Genomic DNA, 19,318 nt, shown 5'->3' with positions numbered 1-19,318 from the left:
GATCCCTGCTCTGGAATGAGTCCAAATGCACAAGAGCGCCATGTGCTCATCAGGGCACACACGGGGCTCTGGATTTATTTATTTGTTTAAAAGATTTCTATACTGCTCTGTTTGGTTTTGGGGTGGGGGGTGCAAATGAATGCTGAGAATCTTGGGATTCTACACCAAGAAATATTACCGGCCTTGTCAAGGGACCCCTTGCTAAGTCTTCGGGTAAGGTGCGATTCAGCTGGCAACATGGCCAGTGCAATTGTCCCATGTTCTAGCGTAGCTGGTTTCCTCCTGTTTGTGATTAAAAAGCGGCAGTAACCTCACAGGGGCAGGAGAAGTAAAGGGAAAGGTAAAAAGCAACTCTCGCACGGAAGTAACCATTGCAGCGTCCTGGCAGGTGAAGAACCCTGTTCCTCGTGTCCGGCATCCCGACTGGCTTCACAAGAAGCTCTTGGAGAAGAATGACATCTACAAGCAGAAGAAGATCAGCGAGCTGTTCACAAGCGAGGGCAAGAGGCAGGTAAGTGCAAGAGCGCTGGGGTTTTCTCTGCACTGGGGGGCTAACAAAAAAAAAGTGAGTCCAGTTCATTGTATTTTAAAACACAGTAAAAAAATCAGCTGTAGTAAAGATCTCTCTCGTGGTGTTTACTTGGAAGTCAGTTCTGTGTGGTTCACTAGAGCTTGGTTACAAATAAGCGTGTCTAGGTTATAGTCTTTGCCTGTGAGCCAGTGATCTTGCTTGGATCTTGGATGTGCACACTGCCATCTCTCTTGCCCCTCCAAGCCAGCGGTGGGAACCTCTGGCCCATGAGCTTAATTAGGCCTGACAGGCCTCGTCTTGTGGTTAAGCCCCACCCACCTGTCAAACTTGGTGACATACGAGAGGCCCCATCATTATTGGCATTCCGCCGGCTCTTGAAGACACACCTGTTTAGGCAGGCCTTCCCAGGAACTTGAACTTGTGATCTGATTGTTTTCTCACTATTTTAATAGTTATGCTTTTTATCTGCCTTGTTTTATTTCATTTTTTTTCATGATGGATGTTTATAATGCTTGGATGGCATTGTTTTATTATTCATTATTTACTATGTATGGATTTCAGATCTGATTGTATACTTGGAAACCGCTTAGAAGCCACTTTGACATGTAGGTGGTATATACATAAATAAAGAATAATAGGGAAGCTAAGGATCTGGAGACAGAATTCGGCAGTGCACATTACCTGCATGACCAAAGATTTGGGCCCTACTCCTAGATTGTTTAAGTTGCACGCAGACAGGTTTTCATGGTTTATTTCAGCTAGTTAGCACATAATGTTTGCTCAGGAAATATATAATTTGAAAAATGGGACATTTCATTTTAAATCTTTTTTTGGTTTTATTCAAAGTGGCAGCCTTTGGAGGCTCTTTTTTCATTTTTTTTTAAATAGTATTTCTTGAAATGGTCATTTGTGGGTAATGGGTGATTTTGTTCCAGAGCTGATAATATGATTGGGGTCATGGGTGAATTCCATGGGTACTTTGGTTGCAAAAGGAAGAAGGATTCCTTCATTGCACTCCCCATCTGCTGGCTTTCCTCATATAGGTCTCTGCCAGCCTACCCCAGGAGGGCATCTCCTGCACGCAGGTCACGGACATGGAGGATTTTGGGGTCACCAAGGCTGTGCAGCCAGGGGTGCCTGTGTCGAAGAAACGTAAATGGATCTCCATGGCAGAGGACAGCCAGCAGCAGTCCCAGAATCTGGAACTTACCCAGTCTTGGAGGGAGATCCTGGGCCCTCCGCCACCCACTGGCACCACCAAGGTACGGTAGCCTCAGCCCTGGCAGCAAGCAGGGTAGAGAAGTCTTTGTTTAGACAGAGGAGCAAATCACTGCTGTGGTGCTGGGACTGGCCAGTCTGGAAGCAACAGGGTCGCCTCAGAAGCATTTTCAGAATTAGGTCGTGTTTGAAAGAAGCGGGAGCTTTATTAGCCAGGCCTTGCCGACTCTTCTGGTTGCTCTGTTTTCCAGATCTGGTTGTGTTTTTTCTTGATATTTTCATGGGATTTAAGATGGCGATATTGGAACTTTGTGCTGTGCTGTTAGTTGCCCTGGGCTGCTGTAGGAAGGGGGGGAGGCAGAGTGTAAGCATTTGCAAACAAACAAACATGCCATCATATGTGGGCTTATGTTTGCCATGTTTCCAGCTTCCTCTTTGAAAAGAGCATGTTTGTAGTCCTCATGAATGCTATCAAAAGCTGCAGCTACCATTTGCGAATAGGCTCGTGATCTACTTGCAATTAGGATACCTGGCCTGGTATAAGATGGACTCTCACCGCTGATGCTGAATAAAGAGGCATTGTTGCCTGTTTTGGAAGCCACGGATCGTATAGCGTTTTCAGAATTGCTGCGGTCGATTAGCTTGTTCCCACCTTTCTGGATGTGAAAGATTTGGCCTCTGTCTTCCTTGCTTGCCGCAGGAGGAGCGCCTGGTCTGGCTCTGCTACCACAAGAAGAAGTGGGATCTCCAGGCTCGTCAGCGCCAGGAGCGCCGGAAGAGGCGGCGCTTGGCAGATGGCGAGGTGGCCCTGGGCGGAGGGCTGATCCGGGCTGGGACCTCCAAGGGGCTCAGCAGCTATTTGCGCAGGACAGCACGGAGCATCCTGGACATGCCCTGGCAGATCGTGCAGGTAAGGAGCGTTGGGGTGGGCAGAGCCCTTTGCGTGGGGAGAAAGTAGCGCATGGGGCTACGGCTGCTGTCGTTGAAGCGCACAGGCTTGATATATGGGCTCAGGGTGTGGTCTGAAGGCCATCACCTTGCTGAAGCTAAGCAGATCTGGGACTGGTCAGTGTCTGGATGGGAGACCGCCTGGAAACCACATGCATGCTGCTTAGGGTTCCTTGATGAAAGAAAAGCGGGATACAAGTGTAATAAAGTAAAATAAAATCAGTGACCTTTACAGATATGTAGAGATTGTCCTGGTCCCTGTCATGGTTCCATGTATCCTCTGGTGGAGGGGAGTTCCCCTGGCATGCATGGTCCTTTGTTTTGATTTTCCCCGGCATTTGGGCAACACCAATTATGATACTATTTAGCATGTTAAGCATGTTTATATCAGGGTCACCAACCTTTTTGGGCCCATGGGCACTGTTCTTACAGACACACACTCCAACCTATTCTGTTGGCTACAAGAGAATGCTTCTTTCGAGTCTAATTTGAGGGAAACCTGGGGGCTCCAGGAAAGGTCTCTGTGCGTACATGTGTGCCCGCAGGCACCATGTTGATGACCCCTGGCTCACGTGATATCTCTTTGTATTTTTTTTTTTACTTTGGTTGCAAATTGCTTTGGCCCTTTTTTTAAGTGGGAAGCAACGTATACATTGAATAAACATTACCGAAGCTCACTGGGCGGTGTGATTTTTCACCGGGACTCACCTGGCAACTTAAGGAATCCCAGCAATGGAAGGGACGACCTTCAGGAACATCGAGCTCCTTGTGACTCTGGAGGCAGCTTCTTCATTTTCCTCTGCCCTGGTAAGCTCAGCTTGGCTTGCTCTCTTCCCTAGATTGCCGAGACCAGCCAGCCAGGCCTTTTCAAGCTGTGGGCTGTGATCGGGAGCGACCTGCATTGCCTCAAGCTGAACATCCCGCGTGTCTTCTACATCAACCAGCGTGTCCCTAAACCGGAAGAGAGCACTGCGTATAGGAAAGTGCGTGGGGTCGATCCCTTGGTGGGCGCTGGGCAGTAAATGCATTGCTGCAAAGTTGGGCAGTGGCAACATATTTAGCCTAATATGTAATTGGGTCCAGGGAAGTGCAGGGTGTATGTCATAGGAACGTAGGAACCTGCCTTGTACCAGGTCAGACCTTTGGGCCCTTCTAGTTCGGTAGTGTCTGCACTGACTGGCAGCAGCTGTCCGGGATTTCAGGGAGAGTCTTTACCTGGAGATGCTGGGCCTTCTCAGTGGTGGCCCCCAAATTATGGAATGATCTCCCTGACGAGGTGTGCCTGGCGCTGTTATCTTTTCGGCAGCAGGTCAAGACTTTCCTCTTCTCCCAGGCATTTTAGCATGTGTTTTTAAATTGCTTTTTAAAAATGTGTTTTTTAAATTTGTATATTTGTTTTTAATGTTTTTAATTGCTGTAAACCGCCCAGAGAGCTTCGGTTATGGGGCGGTATACAAATGCAATAAATAAATATTGAACCTGGGACCTTCTGCATACAAGGCAGATGTTCTGCCACTGAGCTTCCCCCTATATCCTGTAACCTTTTTCCCCCCTGAGAACTCCTTCCAGTTTTTCCACCAGAAAAATTAGAAGTTATGGGGATGCTGCTTGTGGGGAGGGGAGAGAGAGGGCAGAGAAACTCCTAATTTCCCCCTTTTGGAATGAATGAAGTATTTCTTGTGACAGGTTTTCACTCTCTCAAAATGCTTAGTGTGAAGATTTGTATGTAAGACAAAATGAGAACCGGTGTGGTGTAGTCGCTAAAAGAGTTGGGCTGGGACTTGGGAGACCAGGGTTCAAATCCCTACTAAGATATGAAGGTAGTTTGGTGACTTCCAGCCAATCGCTGTCTCTCAGCCTAACCTTACTTAACAGGGTTGTTGTGAGGATGAAAGAGTGTGGGAGGAGAGAACCGTGTACACTGCCTTGAACTCTTTGGAGGAAAGGCAAGATCTAAATGTATTACATAAGAACAACCTGCTGGATCAGGCCCAAGGGGTCCCATCTAGTCCAGCATCCTCTTCTTGCAGTGGCCAACCAGGTGGCCTTTTATGAGAAGCCTGCAAGCAGGACCTGAGCGCAAAAGCATCTCTCCCCTCTTACGGCAACTGGTTCTAAATAAATAAATAAAACCTAAAGGGTTTTATTTAACTGAGTCCTATTTGGGGCAGACCCGTTGAAGTTAATGAAATGTAAATGGACTGCCTTCAAGTCAATTCCGACTTATGGCAACCCTATGAATAGGGTTTTCATGAGGCTGAGAGGCAGTGACTGCCCCAAGGTCACCCAGTGAGCTTCATGGCTATGTGGGGATTCGAACCCTGGTCTCCCAGGTCGTAGTCCAACACTCTAACCACTTCACCACACTGGCTCTCGAAGTTAATGAACCTAATGTCTATTAACTTCAGTGGGTCGTCTCTGAGTAGGACGAGCCTTGAATGCCACCCAACACGTTCACGAATTTTAATCCCTTTGTATGCTGTAGATGGACAACACATGACTAATTTGGCAGCTCAGAACCAGCTTAGAATAAAACTGAAAGTTACCTGGCGGGTCATCTAGTTGTTCCAAGTCAGGCTGAAACTTAATTTGCATAAGCCCCGCCCACCAGAGCAAAGGACTGCTCCAGGAGATCTTCCTCCACTGATGGGGAAGCAAAACTTTCAAGTCCTTTTTTTAAATTCATTTAAACAATTGTCTGCCTCTTTACACATCTAAGGCTTCTCGCTCGAAGCACATCAGCAGATGTCCGCGATTCCAACACAGAGTTGCCGGCTGGCCTAGAAATGATGGGGAAATGAGAGAGTGGTTTAGGGTCCCCACCTCCACCCCCCTTGGTAAATATAGGCAGATAGACAGAACCGAGGAGTCTGTCCTGAGTCCTTGTCATTGCCTTGGCAGGTGAACAGAACCCTTCCTCGCTCCAACCTGGTTTGCAACCTCTACGAGTACTCTGTGCCGGAGGAAATGTATCAAGAACACATCAACGAGATCAACGCCAGTCTCTCTGCCCCAGATATCGAGGGGGTGTACGAGACCAAGGTAACTCGCTCCCCTCTGGGCTTGTCTGATACAGAAAAGGGGGATCTTGCTCTGAGTAGTTCACAGCGGCAGGCTCCCACCCACCCTGACAACTTAATCTGGGTTTCAGGCCAGGGTGGGAGAAGGTTTCCAGGCTCTTGCTCAAAATGTGTCAAAAGCAAAGCTGATGATGGAGCCAGAGCTCTTGTGTCTCTGCAGAGGAAGCACCTCAGAGACTGGCAAAGGGCCAGTTAACTCCTCCAACTGCTGGGGACAAAGATTCTGAAACTTAATTTGCATAAGCCCCGCCCATCAGAGCATATGGACTGGTCCAGGAGATCCCTCCTCCACTGATGGAGAAGCAAAGACCCCTCCCAGTCGCTGTCAGCTCCTTTTTCAAAATTCATTTAAACCACTGTCCTCCTCTTTACACATCTCAGGCGTCCTGCCAACCTGGGCAGTGAGACCTGCTCTTCTGGCGTTGGGAGGGTTTGTAGTTGAGGCACGGGGGCGTAAGTCAGGGTGGACAGCAGACATCAGGCTTATCAGATCAACGTCGTTGTAGTTTACCAGAACCTTGAGACTCGCCAACCCAAACTAGCAGATGTTGGCCCAGGTGGGCTTCTGTACTTTTCAGGTTTGAGGAGGGTGCATCTGAGCAATGCTTGGCCTAGGAATTTTTTTCCAAATTGACCTGTTATTTCACACCCACATACATTCCGCTTCCGTTTGTTTTCTCCCAAAACTTTCTCCAGCAACCCAACTTAAGAGAGGGGAAAAGCTCCTTTTTGTTTTAATGTGGTTAAGCCACTGGGAGCCACGTATCTTTGCTGACGTACTTCAGATCACGCCTTGAGATCTACTAGTAGACCTAGTCTTACCTTCTGCTGACCTCTGATGTAAGTCAAATATACCCCTTACAGTTGGTCCCTCTCTCCCCCCCGCCCCCCTTCAGGTGCCATTGCTGCTGCGGGCGTTGATCCGCCTGGGCTGTGTGTGCATGGTCAACAGGCACTTGGTGAGACACCTCGCAGGCCGAGAGGGCGAGACTTTTGATTTGGAGCACCTGGAGATGCGCTCTCTGGCCCAGTTCAGCTACCTGGAGCCAGGTAAGCGGGTACACAGTGCCTGAGACAGCTGGCGAGAGGCAAGGGCTGTTCCTGCTCTGATGTTGGACTCTCTTCTGCCTTCACTTAGGGAGCATCAGGCACATCTACCTGTATCACAACTCTCAAGGCAACAAGGCCCTGTTTGGCCTCTTCATCCCATCGCAGCGCAAAGCATCTGTTTTTGTGCTCGACACGGTAAGAGGGAGGGCTTGTTGACGCACTCTTCTCTTGTTGGGGGACCCCTCGGAAGCACCTTTGCTTCAAATGAGCCCCTTCCTCTGACGAGGGGATTTCGGGGGGCAGCTCTGCAGGCTGAAATGAGTTGTGCTCAGCCCTGATTGGCTGTTCTTCCCTCTGCCACTCCCCCATGTCGCCAAGATCCCTTCTCACTTCCTTGCTCTGCCTCATCTCTGTACTTTAAAACAAAGTTTCCACTTTTTTTTAACTTACAGAAACAGAGAATTAATGCCTAAGTACTTGAACATGAATGCAACACTTTTTTTTAAGTAGACAGGAAAGCAGTGAATTTAATGCATAAACACTTGACCATTGAAAGTGGACTTTTTGGGGGGGGGTGGCATGACTGATGGCCAAGCCCCTTTCCGATCCATCAAGATGTTAATCTGAGTGGCCAGGGGTGCTGTTTGGCTTTTCTGTATCCGGTGCCCAGGTCCAGCCCTGCCTTGAGGCCGTTTGAGCAGAGGGGAGAGGGCTCTTCAGAGCACGTGGGGAGTTTTCGCATAAAAAGCCTCACTCTTCTTGTGATCCTTGTTTGCCTAATTGCATTGCAAGGTTACCTTCTCCCTTGGTGAAAGTCCGGGTTCTCCAGGCACCACACTGTGCAATCGAAAAGCCAGATTGACTGCAGGGCAGGCCTTGTGGGGTCCAGGATGGCCCTCCTAAGGTCCTCCTTACCCAGACGTTTCGCAGAGCGTCTGCGGATCAGGACTTCTGCCTGCTGCTAGTGTCATCCCCCCCCCCCCAACTAATGTGGTATGGTTGGCCTTAGGTGCGGAGCAACCAGATGCCGAACCTCACCAACATGTACTCAACGGAGCACAGTGCCATGGAGGCGAAGGTGGGCGAACAGCTCCTCCCGCCCGATAAGCACACCTTTGAAGTGCGAGCGGAGACGGACCTCAAGACTGTCTACAGGGCGATCCAGCGCCTCCTGCTGGGATACAAGGTAACAACAGGAAAAATTCAGAGCTACAGTCTGCTCCGTGTTCCAACCCAGAGTCTCCCAGAAGGGTCTCCCAGAGAACAGTTGCTAATGTGACTGCCAGCTAGGCACGCAGCCTCCAACAGTGGAGATGTCGTGGCTAGCAGCCGTTGATAGCCTTGCCTTCCCCAACATGCAGCAGCGCTCTCCCCACTTGTGATTCCCCACCGGGAATCTGCAGGGTTCTCCAGGCACCTGGAGGACAAAGGAAACAGTCAGCTTCTGAGAGAGTCCTGTGTTCCCCTTTCCTTGAGGTCCTTCCTTCTGCCACTGTTTCTGGGCCCATCTGCCCCCCCCCTCTCTCTCAGGATGAGCGCAGAGGCCCCACCCTTGTTGCCATGCAGTCTAATTGGAACTTGAAGAGGCTGGTCAGTGGGATGCCCATCCTGGAGGAGTTCCCCCTGGTTCCCGTCCAGGTGATGGACGACGTCAACTACGGCGTCCTGGACTGGCAGCGCCATGCTGCCAGGCACATGATCCGGCGCTACCTCAGCTTGGACACCTGCCTTTCTCAGGCCTTTGACATGAGCAGGTGGGCATGAATGCACTTCGGGGGAAACCAGAGAGGGCTTGGGGTCAGGCCGTGGGTGGCTGTTCCTGCGTCTACACCTGGAGGGTGTGCTGCGCCCAGAGTCCCTGACTCTGAAATGTGTAGGAGGCTCTTAGCATTGATTCCAGGCTCGACCAATCCAGAGGCCTCGCCCTGCCTGGTCATCCTACAAATGGTGGCGTCACACACCCCGCTTTCTTTCTGCACCTGATCACAGGCCGTTCCAAATTGCTCATTCTAGGCTAATGCAGAGGGCCGTCTGTGGCCCTACGACGCCCAGCCGCCAGAAGGACTTCTGGTCAAGAATCCCTGCAGTTTGTAATCCAATGTCATCTGGAATGGCCCCAGCTGGGAAGCTGCCTGACACGGGGTCACACCCTTGCTCCATCTAGCTCCGTAGTGTCCACACCGGCAGGCAGCAGCCCCTTCAGGGTTCCAGCCCTGCCTGGAGATGCCAGTGGGGGCTGTTCCTAGGACTTTCTGGATGCAAAGCAGATGCTCTAACCACCGAGCTATGACCACTTCCCTTCCTCTACTCTAGGTCATGACGTTCTTGGTTCAAGCTTTGGGGACCCTGACAACTTGGGGGGGGGGCTACCACAGGTCAGCGAATTCTTAACAAAAGGTCAGGTTAAGTAGGCTAGTTTACATCTGCAGCTCCGATGCTGCTTTTGGCTCGCGTCTTGAGGGCCTTCTCCCCACCGTCATCCCTGTCTGCCTAGGTACTACCATATCCCTATCGGGAACCTTCCCGACGACATCTCCACCTACGGCACAGACCTCTTCTTCTCCCGCCACCTCCACCACCACAACCACCTCCTATGGCTCTCTCCCACCTCCCGTCCAGACCTGGGGGGCAAGGAGGCGGATGACAGTCGCCTGGTCATGGAGTTTGACGAGAGGGTCTCTGTCGAGATCAATCACCCGGGCTGTTATTCCACAGGTGAGCGTCAGGGGGGAACTGAGCTGAGGTTCTTGCTTACCCACAGGGGCACTCCCTGCTCCAAGTATGGTGGGGGCCGTTCCCCCAAATGAAGAAGAGGCACGAGGAAGGATGGGCCACTTCTGTGCAGTAGAAGCGTTGATCCATTTCCACGGCCTCGAGGGTTTTACGGCAATGCTTTGAATATTGCTTCTGACAGAACGAGCCGACAATATCCTGTCCAGCATTCCTTGGTCCTCCTGCAGCAGGCGTGGGAAGCCTCTTTTACCCCAAGGACCACATTCCCTCATACGAAGCCTTCGGGGGGGGGGTGCATGCATGCCAATCATGGGTGAGGCTGTGGGTGAAAGCGAGTGGAGCTACAGATGTGAATCTTACCCTGGTAGAGCAGGTGGCATTCCAGCCTTGCAAAAGTCTGGGTTTTTTAATTTATTTTATCATGTCCATCCCCCTTGGATGGTGATGAGATGCTCATCTTGACCACTGAGGGTGTGGTGCAGCCCTCAGGTTTCCTTCACTGGGCCCTCTTTTGCCATTTCTGCAGTGTGTGTGGAATTGGACATCCAGAGCCTTGCTGTGAACACCATCTTGCAATCCCATCACGTCAACGACATGGAGGGGGCCTCCAGCATGTGCATTAGCTTCGACGTGATCCAGCAGGCCTCACTAGAAGACATGGTCACAGGGAACCAGGCGGCCAGCGCCCTGGCCAGCTATGACGAAACAGCCCTCTGCTCCAACACATTCAGGTTGGGCCCTGCAGGGAATCCTGCCCTCCCTCCCACAGTGGCAGAAGATGTGGGAGGTCACCTTGCCACTGGGCTCCAACAGCATCTTCCACCTCTGGATGTCTAGTAAGGCACAATATAACCTTTTCTTCTCTCTCCCTCTTGCAGGATCTTGAAGAACGTGGTGGTAGGGTGGGTGAAGGAGATCACACAGTACCACAACGTCTACGCCGACAACCAAGTGATCCATTTCTACCGCTGGCTCCGCTCCCCAACCTCGCTGCTCTACGATCCTGCCCTCCACCGCATGCTGCACAACATGATGAAGAAGCTCTTCCTCCAGTGAGTCCGTCTCTCTCTCTCTCTCTCTCTCTCCCCCCCCCTTGTGCGTGTGTGTCTGTCTTCATAAAAATATTTATATACGGCTAACCCACACAGGAAACTCAGGTATAGGTAGATGGGTGTTAGATATAGATCTTATAGGAAAGTGGTGTGTGGCAAATATTAAAATCCCAATAAACATAAGAGAAATATGATAGCAGCAAATGTTGTAAACAACCAGCCCAGTCGCATGAAATTCATCTAACCGACAAGGCCTGGCATCTTCAAAAGGTGTCTAAAAGCAAGAAGCGAGGATGCTGTGGCCGATTTCTGTCAGGAGGGCGTTCCACACGGCAGATGTGTGGTGTCTTGTAAAAAGCAAGTGGAGCTCATTCAGGTGGGAGACAGCTGACAGCATACATGTGGCTGCCTTATACCTTTGGCCCCACCCTCTGTGTCTTGCTGGATCGGACCAGAGGTCCATGTCATGGGACACTTGGCGCTTCCAGCAGTAGCCAGCCAGATGACTCTGAAAAGCTTCCCTGTGCATCTCCCTTCTCGTACGTGAGAGGGAGAAAAGTTTTCCACTCGGTGGAGCCAAGAGCTTCTGCTGTTCTGCAGTCTGGGTCTAGCCCACTAGGTGGTGTCTCTGTCATGCTCACTGAGAATGTGCCAGCGTCAGAGCCTGCGCATCGAAGGCTCGCTCAGACCAGCGCCGTCACCTCAGTGAGCATAAGCTGCGGAAGGAGCCAAACCAGCTGTTGCAGAAGTCATTATTCCTTCCAATAGGTGGTTGAGTGCCAGCAAGAATAGAGTCAAAAGGGCCACTGAGTAGCCAGGCATTGGTATGCTTGAGTGGATCTTAATGTGATGCATTTTTTTAAAAAAAAAATGTGACACACTTGCACGCACTCCAAGAGCCCAGTGAGACCTGAGCATGCTCAGTGGTCTCCAGGAGCCCTCAGAATGTTGAGGGTGGTGGTCAGGGAGGGAATTGGCTGCTGAAGCCGTGTTGTAAAGGGGAGGATTAGATTTGGGGGGGGGGGCTGAGTGTCATAAGGTTACAAGCTCCCCTTCCTGCCCCATACGAGAAGGTTTCAGGAGAGACGGAAAGGCATCTCTTCCTTTCCCTTCTCTCCAGACCCCTCGCCCCTGCCCTACAGCAATAAGCGGGATCAGGGCTGGGGCCTCAGTCCACCCTCTCTGCAAGCCTTGAAAAATACGTAGCTTAAACCCATCCACCACAGTGGCCACCCTTTCTTTATCTCCCTGCTCCCCATTCGCTTTTCCCCAGGTTGGTGGCGGAGTTCAAGCGCCTTGGCTCCTCGGTGGTTTACGCCAATTTCAACCGCATCATCCTGTGCACCAAGAAGCGGCGCATTGAAGACGCCCTCGCCTATGTGGAGTACATCACCAACAGGTGGCTGGGCACGGGGCCGTGGGTGGGGCCTGCTGCCATTTTTGACCAGATCAGTAACCAATTTTACCGGCCGGTGACACCAATTATGGCTATGCTGGCCAGGGCCAATTGAAGTCGTAGTCCAAAACATTGGTGGGGGGCATCAGTTTGGGGGCAGGCTCCTCCAGGACCCCTTCCCCAGGAGATTCATTTGGCCCCCTCTCTCTTCCCGTTTAAGTGTCTGGTGAAGAGGCCTTTGTTGAGATGTCCCTTTCGTTTTGTGGGCAGGCGAAACCACGTCCCCTTTACCTTTGGCTCTGTTATATTTCTCCCTCTGTTTCTTATTAGTTATAATTTGCTTTGCTTTTTAAAACCTTTCCTTTGCTAGGCACCGTAAAAGACGAGAGAGGAAAAATGTAATGGCTAGGGCTACGCGGGCACCATGGCCTCGAGGGCAAGGATGTTGCATGATGGATTTGCTTCCTGTCATTGGGGGGCGGGTTCTTCCTCTCAGCCACACCGTTGTTTGTTTTTTCTTCATGGCTTCATTTGGGGCTGCGAAGGGAGCGCTCTTTCCCTGGGCGGACTTCGCACGGCTCACTGGAAAACTGCCCCCCTGTCTCTTCCAGCATCCATTCGAAAGAAATCTTCCACTCTTTGACCATATCCTTCTCGCGCTGCTGGGAGTTCCTGCTTTGGATGGACCCAGCCAACTACGGCGGGATCAAGGGCAAAGTGCCATCCCGGATCCACTACGGGGAGGTAAGAGGGCCAGGAGAAAAGGGGCATGGGGGGGAGGGTTTGACCTCTTGGGTCTCCCCCTACAAGGGAGTGGAGGTGGACTTCTCCGCTTAGCTGTGCATGAAGAGAGAGGAAGTGTTTCTCTCTAGGTCGGGGTGGGCGACTGTGGGCCCAGATGTGGCCCCCCAAGGCTCACTATCTGGCTGTCAGGTCCCTCCCCAGCCACGCACCATCACTGGCCCTGATTTGCTTGCCTCCTGAAGTGTTTTTGCCTGGCTGCAATACATCCCTGAACTCCGACCATCCCTCTTGCGTGCTTGGGTGGAGGACAGAGAGGGAGTGGGTGAATGTATGTAGAAACTAGCCTACCGTTACAAAGCTAACATTTACATTTAGTTGGCTCCGCCCAATCTTGCATCTGGCCATGCAGAAGGGCATGCGGTGGTCGCGCTAGAGAAAGGTTCCCCACCCCTCGGTTGAGGGGCTGAGTGGGGTGCCGGCAGCTTTGGAGCGGGACGAGTGTGAGCCCTGTGTGGGTGGCGGTCTTCTCTTTAAACCTCTCATTGCAGGAGACGAGCAGTAAGCAGGCAGGAGATGGAGGAGGAAGTGAAGGGGAGGAGGAGGAAGAAGGGGAGGAGGAGGAAGAAGCAGACGGCGATGTGGAAGAGCTGCTGGAGAACAACTGGAACATAGTGCAGTTCCTGCCCCAGGCAGCCTCCTGCCAGAATTACTTCCTCATGATTGTGTCTGGTAACTTTGGTTTTGATGACTTTTCCATCAGGGCCCCAGGGGCTGAGGCTGAATCCTCCCCGCCTCCTCCAGGCTCTAAGAGCCGCCGTGTCCTGCCTCTGTTCTGCAAGTCACCCAGTTGCCCACAAAGCCCACTCGGGTTCCATTTATCTGCCTCTTTTCCACGTGGCTTAGTCAGACCCAAGAAGCCCCGGCCAGTGGGGGTGGCCGCAGGGAAAAGGCCGTGTTGAATCCTCAGGTGCATCTAATTCACCCACTGCAAGGGGAGGCAGGCCAGAGGTTGAAGCCAACACGCCTCTGCTTGTGCCCCTCATCATTCTGGTGCCCTCCTTCCCAGCGTACATCGTTGCTGTGTACCACAGCATGAAGGAGGAAATGCATCGGAACGCTCCCGGGTGCACCCCCGTCAAGAGGCGAGCAAACAGCCAGGTCTCCCGGGAGTCTGTGGCAGAAGCAGTCGTCATGCCCGGTGAGTGCCTGCTTGCTTCTCTCCCCAGCCTTGCACTCTTTGATAAGAAAGCCTTGTCTCGACGAGAGCTGGGAAGTCTCGGACTCAAATCTTGCCTCCGCCATGAATGAAGCAAACTCCTGTTCCTTTCTGCTGTCCAACCTAATAGGGAACCTCAGTTTTGGTCGAAACTTCACCCTTCTGGTTCTCATATTTAGACCCAAGATGTCCTAGCTCCTAACCTTAGTTGCCCAAACATGTCAAGAGAGCTTCCCTGTTCTTGCTTACAAATGTCAGGTTCCATTTCCTTGTTTTATTTGGCAATGACTTTTAGAACTTAACTCAAGTACATTTGACCATAATATATATATTTCAAGGAACTAACGTATCCTATCAATCTAGCAAAGCAAGACCATGGATATCTAAGATTCCTGCCGTTTTGAACCATGGGTAAGGCGCAAAGTGTTTTTCACTGCGACTACTAGGCAAGTCCCTTTTTTCTTTCAAACATACAAATAACTTGTACATTTTTTTAAAAAACCACAATTTGAAGGAAAAGGGCAGAGTTTCTCAAAGGATAGGCAGATCTCTATGTCCAAACCGCAAATGGGAATCTTAATCACCCAGTTCCCCATGATAGACAAAGGGTGGGAGAAGGGAGGGTGGAAATGTCCTTTTTTGGCCTTAAAAGCGATGTGGAACTAAGAACATAAGTAGAGTCCAGGTGCTGGATCAAGCCAAAAGCCCATCTCGTCTAACACTCTGTTCTCTTAGTGGCCAATGGAGACGCCTATTGGTGAGAAGCTGTGCCCTGTTTGGTGGAGCCTGAGCCACATCCCGTATAAGAGACACAGTGTCCGCTCCCTCCCCTGCAGGCGTGATCACCTTCTCCCAGGAGTACGTCACCAATGAGCTCACCCAGAACTTCTTCACCATCACCCAGAAGATCCAAAAGAAGGTGAGCGGCTCTCGACGCACTGCGGAGCCCTCGGAGATGTTTCCAGCCCTGCCCGGCTCGTACCTGATGCTCAACAATCCGGCCCTGGAGTTCGTTAAATACGTCTGCAAGGTGAGATGCCAGGGTGTGCTGCTCTGTGGAGAGGTGAGGTGGCTGTGACTGTGTCAGCAGCAGAGGAACTGTGATGTCACAATGGACCCTTTTCCTCCCTCCTCCCTCCCTCCTTTCCCAGGTGCTGTCCCTGGACACCAACATTGCCAACCAGGTGAGCAAACTAAAGCGGGACCTCCTTCGCCTCATTGAAGTGGGCGAGTTCTCGGAGGAAGCCCAGTTTCGGGACCCTTGTCGCTCCTACATCCTCCCGGAGATGATCTGCAGGAACTGCAACTTCTGCAGAGACTTGGACCTCTGCAAGGACCCGGTCCTCTCTCAGGTACCAGGTGCCTCATGCACTTCAGGGGGGCCACCATTGCAACTCTGCCTGATCTTGTATAGTGCGCAGGGCTCCTCCAAAAAGGCTGCCACCCCAGCTTCATCCCTCTCTTTGAACTCTCTTCTGTCTTTGTGGAGCAGGGGGGAGAGAGAGCATCCCGGAATGACTTGCTCCTCCCACCCACCCCCAGAGAAAGTCCCCAATTCAAATTGCCAGTGCTGTGTAGTGGTTAGAGTATCAGACTGAGACTTGGGAGATGCAGGTTCAAATCCCCACTCAGCGATGAAGCTTACTGGGTGACTTTGGGCCAGCCGCTTTCTCTCAGCATAATCCACCTTGTAGGGTTGTTGTGAGGATAAAGTGGGGAATGGGAGAGCCATGTTTGTGTTCCACCTTGAGCATCCAGAAAGGAAAGGGATGTAAATCTAACCATAACTAAATATACGTTAAAAAAATCTGGACCCCCTTGGGATTCTGTTCCAGTCCTGCCTCTGCAGCGTGGAAGGGTTCTCTAAGAGCTGCTGCACCCTGGAGTGCTGGCCCCTCCCAGCAGGCTCCTCGCTTTCCCCCCATCGCAGTTAACTAAGAACACTAAGAGTGTTTTTTGCCATTCTCAATCATGTGGGTGGTCTTACAGCACCCAGCAGTGACCGCTTCCCTCTGGGCTCACAGCTGTTGCCCCAAGAACTAATTGTTCCTGCACTGGAGGAGGGGGTGCCTGGATGGAAAGGAACAGCTCACCCTTGACGCCCCTCCATTCCTTGCAGGAAATGAATGCTTATTTACAGTCCATAGGGAGGAACTTCCCAGCAAGCTGGACTCTCTCCCAGAACTGACTCGGGAGCAGATACCTGAGGACAGGAGGAGCCTTGGAGCCTAATTGGCTTGCAGCTGCCCAGCTCTTAATCTGAACAAGGGCTCACTCCGCCTCCGAACTTTGCTTTTAAATGTTCCTCTGATTAATAAGATGCAGCCTCCCTTCTCTTTTTGGAGGGGGGGGTGTCTTCCTGTATCTATGCTTTGGAGCATACCAGGCCAGACTATTTGTCCCTGAAAGTCTGCTCTGGCCGGCAGTGTTATTAGGAGACTCCTATTCTCCTCAGAGCTACAATGGCCAGAGTAACAGTCAGCCCCGCTTCCCAGAGAATTCTGGGAACTGGAGCTCTGTGAATCACGGCTGTATAAACAGAGAGCTCTTGGTAGGTGAAAAGCTATCTCTTGAGGCAAGAGATTATAAAGGTACAACACCCTCCGATTCAGCCAGGCATCCTGCCCACAAGTGGGAAGGCTATTAAGCACAAACATGGCACCTTACCCCACTAGTTAAAAGAGACGGCTTCTCCAAAGCTGCACGATTTGGCAATCTGTTACCAGCTGGCAAAGCACACGCAGTTAAGTTTCTGCATGAACTTGGCACTGGGAAAAACATGCCTGTGCAGAGACTTCATCCTCGTTTTGAAAACCTCCCTCATGAGGGCTAGTGACACTGTTTTTTCAAAAGCTGGAAAAGTTTTGGTAGACAGGTTCCGTTACTACCCTGATTTCCTGGAGAAAACATTAAAAGCATATCACAAGGGAAACCCAGAATTTTCATGAAGAAACCACTAGATGCTGAAATCTATAGGTTCTTGTATCCCAGCTGCTTCCTGGCTGTTTCTCGTACTAGAGATGCCGGGGGTTGAACCAGGGACCTCTGGCGTGCGACTTCCTACTCGGAGGCAATATACCTCTGAGTCCCAGTTGCCGGAAACCGCAGGATGAGAGAAGGACGTTGCGCTCAAGTCCTGCTTTCGGGCTTCCCATTGAGACTCCTGGTTGGCCACCCTGAGAACAGAAAGCTGGACTCAGCCCTGATCTAGCAGCCAGGCTCTTCTTTTGCTCTCAGCCTGCCCAATTTGGAGTCACGTCCCTCTTGCCTTCCAGGATGGCTCCGTGCTCCCTAACTGGGCCTGCTCCAACTGCCAGGCCCAGTACGACTCGGATGCCATCGAGATGGCCCTGGTGGAAGCCCTGCAGAAGAAGCTGATGGCCTTCACCCTTCAAGATCTGGTAAGGAGGGAGAGGCGCGCTAGCTTCCTGCAGAGCCCTGCTTGGTCCTTCGCCCACGGTGGGAGCTCCTGCAACCCATCTTGGTTTCCGAATGCCTGACCGGATAGCACTGAACTACGAGCTGATGTTTAATGAGACTAGTCTCTTCAGGCTTGACAAGGTTCATTTGCTGCCGGGCGCAACTTAACTGCACACGGAGAGAGGGAAGGTTTGAGAACTAGGGTGTCCAGGAGAGGTTTTCTGTGTTGCAATCTCCATCCAAAGGACTAACATGTCCTAGAGGAAGGGGGAGGGGGTTGTGGGTGTGTTTATCAGCTGTCCCCAACCTGCTTCCCTCCGAAAGCTTTGGACCACAAATCCCACTGATGCCAGCCGGCACAGCTGTGCTAACTGGATGCTGTGGTCCAAAACACCTGAGTTGGGAATTGCTGGCCTTGATAGACAAGAGGCATTTTGGCCACCACAAAATCCAGGGAGAAGCATTCAGTTGTACGGTTTCACACCTATTGTTTGCCAACACGGTCACCTTTTTGACCAGAAGGCTGGGCCTGGAATAGCAGGGATGTGTGCGGTCAAGAGAGGAGGGGGAAATGACTGGAGCAGGCAGGATTTGTTCTCATCCAGCCCCCTTTATCTGTTATTATGCGGCCTGGTTCACTTGCCCGAGTCATCATTTGTGGGCATTTCCCATGCGCCCCTTCTCTCACCCTGCGCTTTGTGATGGATAACCTGTGCGACCTGGACCCTCAGTGTGGCCCGGTGGGCCTGAAGGGTTGAATGCTCCTGCCTCCTGCTCCGTTGTGCTGGCAAAGGCCTCCTCGTCCCTTTTGTCTGTGTGGTTCTGTGCTGGGGAGGGAGAGGTTGAGGCTGCTTCGAGGCGTCAAGGACTGCAAGATGCAGGGGCAGCACCTGGTCCCACCAGGCAGGCAGGGGCCTGATCCCAAGCCACCACTTGCATTTCCAGGTGTGCGTCAAGTGCAGAGGCATCAAGGATGCTCACATGCCCGTCTACTGCAGCTGCGCTGGAGATTTTGACCTCCTGTTGCCCACCAAGGTACACGTTGGTTTGACCCTGCCTCCTCCCCACCCCATTTCCCCCAAACCATCTAAGTCTCCCTTCCTTGGGTGGGAGTGTTCTCCTCCTAGATCCGAGGAAGCTGCGCCGGGCCATTGGCCTTGGAGCTTAGCCTTGTCTCCGTTGAAGGACAGCACTTCTCCAGGGTCTGAGATGGAGGACCTTCCCAGCCCTACCTGGAGATGCCATTGAACCTGGTTCCTTCTGCATGCGAAGCAGATGCTCCACCACTGAGCTCCGGCCCTTCCCCTAACGTTTTGCTCAAAGCAGATCCTCCTTCCCTTCCTTCTGTCAGTTCCACGCTCAAGAGATGTCCCTTCATTGTCTCTGCTTCTTCTCCTCCCTCCTGCGCAGACCTTCCTGGAGCATGTCAAAGTCTTCCAGAGCATCGCCCAGCACTACAACATGTCCTGCCTGCTGGAGAACATTAAATGGCTGCTTCAGATGAACCCTCAGCTTCATCTGTGAGAGTGCTCTTGCACTGTCAGGCGGGGTTACTGCTGCTGTGGAGAGGCCAGTTTCACGGCCCCTGCCGTGGCTTTCTGGGGCCTGAGCTGTTCTTCTGGCCGGGCTGCAGGTTCAGGTTTGCGCTGGGACGAAAATGTTCAGAGCCTTGGAAGTCTGTTACGTGCTGTAGTGCCCTACAGCAAAGAGTCCCCTGCAGCAAGTGACGCCTTCCAAGGAATGATTTCTGGCCCACAAGCAAGTGAAGAGGCCTGCAGGGCAGATGGACACACCAGCTAGCTGCTTCCTTGACCCCTTTTTGCTGGGCTTTGGGGGCACAAGGTATGACAAACATTTTAGATTACGGGGCTCATTTTCTGCCCAGATTTTATATTGTTTGGGACTGGGTTTTTTTTTTTAAAAAAAACC

The 19,318-nt window shown here is 51.7% G+C and overlaps 1 protein-coding gene across 5 annotated transcripts in view; it reads left to right on the top strand.

Moving 5' to 3' along the window:
- The window catches only part of POLE (DNA polymerase epsilon, catalytic subunit), a 44,164-nt gene extending 24,846 nt beyond the window's left edge, over positions 1 to 19,318 (top strand). For 2 of the 5 annotated variants that reach the window (XM_061602651.1, XM_061602647.1), the window contains exons 29-49: positions 389 to 511; positions 1,576 to 1,794; positions 2,451 to 2,660; positions 3,538 to 3,681; positions 5,600 to 5,740; positions 6,675 to 6,828; positions 6,917 to 7,023; positions 7,838 to 8,014; positions 8,305 to 8,582; positions 9,323 to 9,543; positions 10,088 to 10,292; positions 10,440 to 10,613; positions 11,887 to 12,012; positions 12,621 to 12,753; positions 13,302 to 13,482; positions 13,820 to 13,951; positions 14,806 to 14,999; positions 15,121 to 15,321; positions 17,245 to 17,370; positions 18,335 to 18,424; positions 18,741 to 19,318. In XM_061602651.1, coding sequence (XP_061458635.1) covers positions 389 to 511; positions 1,576 to 1,794; positions 2,451 to 2,660; positions 3,538 to 3,681; positions 5,600 to 5,740; positions 6,675 to 6,828; positions 6,917 to 7,023; positions 7,838 to 8,014; positions 8,305 to 8,582; positions 9,323 to 9,543; positions 10,088 to 10,292; positions 10,440 to 10,613; positions 11,887 to 12,012; positions 12,621 to 12,753; positions 13,302 to 13,482; positions 13,820 to 13,951; positions 14,806 to 14,999; positions 15,121 to 15,321; positions 17,245 to 17,370; positions 18,335 to 18,424; positions 18,741 to 18,893 — 3,489 coding nt within the window. In that variant the 3' untranslated portion in view covers positions 18,894 to 19,318. The remainder of the gene's footprint in view (positions 1 to 388; positions 512 to 1,575; positions 1,795 to 2,450; positions 2,661 to 3,537; positions 3,682 to 5,599; positions 5,741 to 6,674; positions 6,829 to 6,916; positions 7,024 to 7,837; positions 8,015 to 8,304; positions 8,583 to 9,322; positions 9,544 to 10,087; positions 10,293 to 10,439; positions 10,614 to 11,886; positions 12,013 to 12,620; positions 12,754 to 13,301; positions 13,483 to 13,819; positions 13,952 to 14,805; positions 15,000 to 15,120; positions 15,322 to 17,244; positions 17,371 to 18,334; positions 18,425 to 18,740) is intronic. The other 3 variants (XM_061602649.1, XM_061602648.1, XM_061602650.1) reach the window with 3 other exon arrangements.

Source organism: Rhineura floridana, chromosome 19 (assembly GCF_030035675.1).
Source record: "Rhineura floridana isolate rRhiFlo1 chromosome 19, rRhiFlo1.hap2, whole genome shotgun sequence".
NCBI classification, from domain to species: Eukaryota; Metazoa; Chordata; class Lepidosauria; order Squamata; family Rhineuridae; genus Rhineura; species Rhineura floridana.
Note: the sequence above shows the minus strand (reverse complement) of the source record. Positions and strands in the feature narration are given on the sequence as shown.